General features: G+C 36.7%; 1 protein-coding gene across 2 annotated transcripts; it reads right to left on the reverse strand.

Moving 5' to 3' along the window:
- Positions 1 to 1551: 1551 nt before the first annotated feature.
- Positions 1552 to 6592, reverse strand: LOC125191006. 2 transcript variants are annotated; one of them, XM_048088462.1, is made up of 6 exons: positions 6097 to 6592; positions 3850 to 3973; positions 2316 to 2542; positions 2075 to 2248; positions 1880 to 1973; positions 1552 to 1730 (listed from the first exon to the last, which is right to left on the reverse strand). In XM_048088462.1, exons 1-5 carry the CDS (start codon positions 6262 to 6264, stop codon positions 1887 to 1889), a joined length of 780 nt encoding a protein of 259 aa, XP_047944419.1. In that variant the 5' UTR covers positions 6265 to 6592; the 3' UTR covers positions 1552 to 1730; positions 1880 to 1886. The 2 variants fall into 2 exon arrangements, with proteins under 2 accessions (XP_047944419.1, XP_047944418.1); XM_048088461.1 differs by having other exon boundaries at positions 1667 to 1973; positions 6097 to 6591.
- Between the last annotated feature and the right edge of the window lie 955 nt (positions 6593 to 7547).

Consider the following 7547-nt stretch of genomic DNA (forward strand, 5'->3'; position numbering starts at 1 on the left):
GAGATTTTAGGAGATGTTATTTTGTGTGTTGAGTGATGAAAGAAAATAGTAGTACTTCCCAAAATAGATGACACACTTGAGTAATTCATTTTCCAGATTAAAATCGACTAAGTAGGAATATTCAATTTTAATCAAAACGATATTTTATGTGTGTTATTTATTCATACACGGGGAGTTAAGAAATATTTTCATTTATTTATCATTGAAAGATGAAAATTATTTTATTTATTTATTTTAGATATATACAACATAAATTTAAAATATCATTTCAAATATCCAAACATGATAAAATATCATACTACTCCCTCCGTCCTGCTTTAGAAGTCCCGGTTGAGTCGGACACATGTTTTAAGAAAGTGTTTAAGTGTGTAATAAATAAATGTTGTAGTGGATGTTGGGACCCACTTTTTATTGAGTGTAATAAATAAATGTTGTAGTGGATGTTGGGATCACTTTTAACACTTTTTTACTTACTTTGTAGGCATTTTTTTTAGTTTATCTCAACCAGGACTCTTAAAACGGGATGCCCAAAATTGATCAACCGGGACTCCTAAAGTGAGACGGATGGAGTACTATTTAGTATTAGGAAGAAAAGTGCAGAAAAATATCATATTTAGTACCCCTTCTAGGGGTGGCAAAATGTAGCGGGTAATGGATAATTCTCATTTTGACCCAATACCCACCGGGTATTGGGTATCCGCTACTCAGCGATAAGGGGAACGGGGCTGGATCTGGTAGTATGATTTAGAGTTTTTTGGGTAGTGCGGGTATACCCGTTAGTACCGATAATACCCAATATTAGTAGTACTAGCTATATAAAATCTTTTAATGATTTATAAAATTTATGTGTTCTAAGAGATCTTTTGAAACATTTTTATATTCTAACAAATATTCAGTTGAAAACTCACTGAAACTAGTTATGAAGTTTGCCCTCACTTTTATTTCGAATCTAGTCAAAGCTTACAATCAAAACTAATACAATAAATTAATTAGGAGACATTGTCGGCTATAATGGTTTTCAAATTTTTTATTTTAGGTTAATTAGTAATAAATATTTTATGTCCCACTAATTAATTCTCTTATAAATTTATTTTCAAGTCGGGTACGGGTACCCGCAATGTCGGGTACGGGATACCCGACACGGGTATCGGGTAATTCCGATATATTGCGGGGTGGGTATTGGGATAATAAATTTGGCTGAAATCGAGTACGGGTACCCGCAGGAAACCCGTTTCGCCACCCCCACTCCCTTCCCTTCCCTTAGTGTGTTAAACACTCCCTCCGTCTCAAGAAAAATGACCCCTTCCTTGAGCGGCACATGATTTTATGCAACTTTATTTTGGTGTTAAGTGGAGAGTATAACAAAAGAGAGAATAAAGTAGAGATAAAAAAATGTTTCCGCTTTTAACAATGAATCATCTTAGTTGGAACAAACCAAAAAGGTAAGTGAGTCATCTTCAGTGGACACAAAGAGTAGATGGTAAATAGAGTAAGAAATATGATTACGTTTTGCTAAAAATAGTAATGACTCATTTATGTTGGAACTTCTCAAAATGAAAAAATTACTCAATTAACATGGAACCGATGGAGTATTTGGGTGAAAAGTCCAAAATAACCTTCATGCCTTAGAACATTTTGAGCTGAAAAATATCAAAAGTACCAAAAAGGCTATAACAATTCTCCAAGGATATATTCATGACTGGAACATCAGAGAGAGTTTATGTCGAAACCTGCATTTGTAACAGTAGCCATGTGTTTCAATTTTTTCTACTAAAAAAATGTAATAGGATTGAGTATATATAATATAGGAATAAAAATAGTCCAATAGCATTATAGTATTGGCATGAGAATCTAGATTGGATTGAGCATGAGACTGCACCCATAAGTTAAAACACATCAGGGTGAAAACGCCCAGAGATTGAATTATTTTGTTGAGCCTGCTTCAAGTGCATCGCTAGAGCATAGTTGTTTACCTGCTCACATTAGTAAAAATACAAATCAACACAATGCTAAAGCAATAACCACACACACACAAATATATAAAGACTTGTTTACCAATAAATGTCTATCTCACCTCAAGACTTCTCACTTGCTCCTGGTATTGAGATACCAGCTCCTTCAGCTTCTGCATCTCCTGACCCATCTCCTCAAACTCCTTCTGTCGCTCGTGCTGGATAGAAACCGCCCGCTTCAAAACCGTGTTCTCCTGAATGACTGCTTCCAGATGTTGCTTTAGCATTACCTTTTCCTACACATAACGTCAATCATATGCCATTTGCTTGTTTTAGACCACTCGCGAAAGTAACAAACAATACCTTCTGGAAGCTCCGGGCAGCCTCTTCAGTTGCATTTGCACAGATGGACTTCTCCAATGCCTCCAGGGCCTGTGACACACGTGCCTTAGCATCATCTACATTCGATGCATTTAAGACTTGTCCCACCAACAGCTCCACCCACTCTGCACCACTAGCAGGAAAACTACTTCCACCAGATGATTCCTCTCTTGTAGCACTAGTCTCGCTATTTGCCACTGCACCAGTATCTTCAACAAAACATTTAACATTTTAACCGCAACCCAACAGTTCATAATAAATTATTAATAGCTTCAAAAAAATGCAAAGAGGGTCTTCAATCGAATAGTCTCCATGAAACTACTCTCTGTGCAAAAGGAAACTTGACAGAGCCCAAAAGAATTAAGATAGCGAAAATATATGCTGGTGTAGAGCAGATACAGGATAAAGGACCCTTAGTCTATGAAAACTAATAAAAACAAAAGCAGAGAGGAAATTAAAAATCTCATTCTACTGCAATATTGTACATCTTGTTTCACATGTACCCTTAACCAACACAGAATTTTAAAATGCAGAACTGCATTTTCTTCACTATGCAATCAACATTTTTAGAATGAAGTAAAATTTTTAAAAGGCTTGGAAAAAGTAATGGTTCATGAGTTCATCGTTGATTTTTAATGGGGTAAATTTATAGCGACGAATCTCCTACCACTAGGAGTACTAACACTTAATATTGTCATGATGCCATCCACTCATGTAAACTCTGTTGCGTTCATTCTGTTTGTAACATTTTATTCCAAGAGCTCAAATCAAACATGTATGAATCACATGTCTTTTATTTCCCTATGAGATTCTATGGGGAAGGAGGAGGAAAGAGAGAGAGGAAGTATGCATGCAGCATCCCCAAGAACTTTCGCAAGGAGCCCCACTTCATCAAAACCTAACTCACTAGAACAAACTGAACTTAGCCCATGGCTTCAGGCCAATGCTAAGTTACATGTGGTTAGGAAAGTGCAGGCTTCATGGAAGATTGCGCAGCAGAAAAATAAGTGGAACCGCTGACCTTATTCATTAAGCGTGCTGTAGAGGTGATGTAAACTAACAACTGTTACTCTGACATAACTATCGGACTATCTCCGGTCCACGTTCACAAGGTCTAAAGGATTAGAGGTTTAGTTTGTAAATTCACACATGATAGACACTTTTATTTTGTTCTCAGCATGTGCAGTTTAGATAAACATTTAATGGGAAGAGTATAGCTATTAATAGGATAGAGACTACAGTAGTCAGCGGTGCACAGGAGCTTTTCACTTATGGAAGTTGAATCTAATTGACACATCAATCACATTTCTAAATTTTGTATATCTTGCTCACTACACCACATATTCAGAAAGCACAATTGAGGCTTTGGACAGAATGGGTAGACCAAGATACGTTTCAGGCTTTGCGTTTGCCAGTGTTTTACGCTCATTGAACAAACACAAGTGCATCTGTAAAATTCATCGACAGGTGAAGGGCAAAAGATAGATTTACAAATAAAAGCAAAATAAAAATGAACCTTGGGCATTAATTTCCTGAGAAACATCAGGTACACTTTCTGCAGTACACAACCTAAGCTCGTTTAGTTTTTTAATCGCTGAATCCAAATCATCTCCAGATTCTTCAAGGGCTTTCTCAAGAAACTACAAATAAGAGAATTTGCTATCAATAAATTAGTCTAGAACCCCATAGGAAGAGAGAGACTGTGTGTGTGTGTGTGTGTGGATGTGTAAAGAACTCCTGCACAAAGTTTATTATCATTGTACATGATAAAAGCATGAGCAGAAAACGAAAAACGGACATTTCAATTTACAGAAAAGTAGATCTAACCGGCACCAAATTCGGATCTGCATTTGGAAACATGGGTTCATCTAATCTAGCAAACACTTGATTGATGCCAAATACAGAATTCAACATTCTAAAAGGCATAAATAGGCTACTACAAATGCAGATCATGACAAATCATCATCGCACTTATCGTTCCAGATTCGATAATAATATCAGCTCATGAAGTCACCGGTTTCCAGCTCAGAATGACAAAATCAATTAATACTAAAAAAAGGTCAATAAAATTGAAATGCCTAAAAACTCCTGACAGATTTGGGCTTTTTAATTAGTCTATATCCTTAGAACAATAAGATTATTCAAGTAACTGGAATGCAATAACTTACTCACAACCAAATAATTTCAGGAAAAAATCAGAAAAAAAAAATCTGATCTGGAACAAATTATTGTAGTAGTATCAGTTAATACTCACTTTTATTAAATGCCTGAGTACAGAAGTTTTCCAGTCCCTAAAACTATATTGTTTATGTAGCTCACACTTAGTACTATCTTATAATTAATTTATCAGCAAGAAATGCACTTAATTTTCAACGAAGCTCAGTAAAATCATTTAACTATATGATACCAAAAATAATCAGAGTATAAACAGAAGACTCTGGTGAATAGTAGTGACACGTCAGTTCAGAGTTTTAACATAAATGAAATCGAACTATAATATAAATGAATTAAGAACATATTGGCAAATACATATTCTGCTGTCATAAGTAGGCCCGAGAACATTAAAAATAAAACAGAATGTCACTTTAATTAATAAGGATAAAAAGAGAAAAGCACATTGTCATAAAAGATATCATAAATTAATACAGCCAAGCATTTATTTTACGAAAATGTAATCAAAAGTCAATTACAAGTTTACAACACTTCAAAGAGAACTCTTCCAGAATTGACATGTGTAAGTCCACAAGTAAAATTCAACCTAACTTAAATTCATTTTTTTTATTACATGTGACTTAACTTCAAATTCTGAAGACTGGCTCAATCAACTAATAATAATAATAACGACATTCTTCACAGAATAGGTTGAGTAATATCTTCAGCTTTTAATCTTAGCAGTAATGCCTAAAAATTGCTAAAGAATATTATGGGAGCGTACTTTCCAAATAGACATGTGGATACAAACTAAGAGTTGAATACAGTATATGATGAGAAGAAAATAAGATCTGCTCATCATACACTCCATCACCCAATTAATAACTCCCATTAGACTATAAATTCCTTCTGAGGTCGACGGGGCAATTCAAGAATAACCCTTAGTAAAGTCTATTAAATGGAAAACTAAGTCTAAAATAACACATATCCTTGTTTTCCAACAATATTTTGCTCTAAGCTTTGTCTCTATGAATTGGAGGCTAAGCTGCTTATGAAATGCATCCATACAACTATGTAAATCCTTGATCAGAAAATGAGTTAATACCCCTCTTCTTCACAGTGTGTGAGTAGAAATAGGATGAGAGACTTATCAATATTCTATATCATTTTCACAATATAAAAAGATACATCACCATTCATATTGAGAAAGAAAAGATCCATTTTTTCATCAATTGTTTTCATATATTTTACACAACTTACTTCGGTCTTTCCCAAGCTTGTACAGACTTACTTATATAGCAATGATATTAGCTACAGATATTATACAGAGATTTGAATAATCAATGATTTGAGGGTGTATCATTCAGAAGGAAAGTGAAAATTCCTATCTAGAATTGCCACTATTGATATAGGTGGCACGAAAATTGCCTTTCTAATTATCAAAAATTTTTTTAAAAAAATCATCAATAAAAGCTACGAGAACTCAGCTAGAATGAGATAAAAACCCCAAACTCAACCCTAGAGCATCAAAATCCAACGACGCCCCAAATTAACAGGATAGAAGCATAGTATTATAATTCCAGAAGCTAAAAAAAAAAGAATAAACTAATACCTGTCTGTCCATGTCAGGAAAAAGAGCGAGCAGATGATCGAGCGGCGCGGAGAACCAAAAAGGGCGGCTTGGAGACGAAGACAAATAGCGGATTCTCTTGGAGAGTGGTGGCGAAGACGGCGATTCCTCGAAGATGTTTGATCTCTTTCCGCACACAACGGCAGACATGTTGCGCCCCCAACCGAGAAGAAATCCTTCGCTCTACTGTGTATCCGCCACCACTTTTCTCATGCAGAATCTAATCTCTTGATTTCACCCAATGATTGTGAAAATGAAAAAAATGATTGATGCCAATCAATTTACAGAATCGATCCTATTTCACATCCAATCAAGGCAAATGAAAGAATCCAGAATAATATACAGAGCGGAAAGGTATATAAGTCTAGGGTTTCATCATCAAATAGCTGGATCTATTCAATTAAATGAAGAATCGTCGCTTTATTCAATCAATTTGTGGAAGAGATTTTCCAGCAACCAGTGAACGATTATCTGTTTGCAATGGTCAATGCATTTTGTGAGTATGACCCTTTATGGCCACGTCAGCATCAAATACACTTTTCATTTTAATTTCCTTTGTGCATTTTACCATAGGATTCATTCGGGTTAGGCCGCGTCGGTCGGCTGCTGTGCGATTGGCGCTTATTGAGGGAGTGTGTATCAGCGGTTGGCGGGCGTCGGTAAGCTGCTGTGCGATTGGCGCTTATTGGAGGAGTGTGGATCGGCGGTTAGCGGGCGTCGTTGACCGTCGAACGGTGCACGATCGAAAATCAGATCGGCACCTATTGCGTGCCAATCAGCGTTAATTTCATTTTTTTAATTCAACTCTATATACACACCTCATTGCACTTCATTTTATCCATACCTCCCACTATTTAGTAATAGAATGAATCACGATATCGATTCCCCCAATACCGGTGAGCCACAATATCCCAGCGGCAGGACCCAGTTTGGAGGCGACGGCGGGTTCGGCATGACCGGCAGCGGCAACACCTTGGGGTTCCCAACGGCTAGTTTTGGAGCGGCGTGGCAGTAACCACAAGATGATCAGTAACATAGACTATCGCATGAAGGACCTGTCTCGGAAACCTTATGTATCACAAACTCACACCAAATTCTTAGGAACACCAAGAACTCCTAAATGTACAAAGAAAACCGTCAAGATCTCCTATGACTTAGCAGAAGCAACCGAAGAGTTCAATCTTGCATTTTACTTCGCAAGGAAACCATGAAGGTTACTGATGAGGCTCGTTTCATGCATGTGTTTTATAGCAAAACCGCACTGAAATCGGCAAAATAACGATCCTTTTTTAGCCAGGTGTGTGTAGATTTCGCCGGAAACCGAAGAGCACATCATTTCAGGAGGCGAAAGCAAAAGTTCGGAACAGAAGAGAAAAGAGTCGGCTTTTGAACTGATCAAGTCATATTTCAACTGGAGCCAGCCAATCTTGCGC

This window comes from Salvia hispanica, chromosome 5, assembly GCF_023119035.1.
Source record: "Salvia hispanica cultivar TCC Black 2014 chromosome 5, UniMelb_Shisp_WGS_1.0, whole genome shotgun sequence".
NCBI classification, from domain to species: Eukaryota; Viridiplantae; Streptophyta; class Magnoliopsida; order Lamiales; family Lamiaceae; genus Salvia; species Salvia hispanica.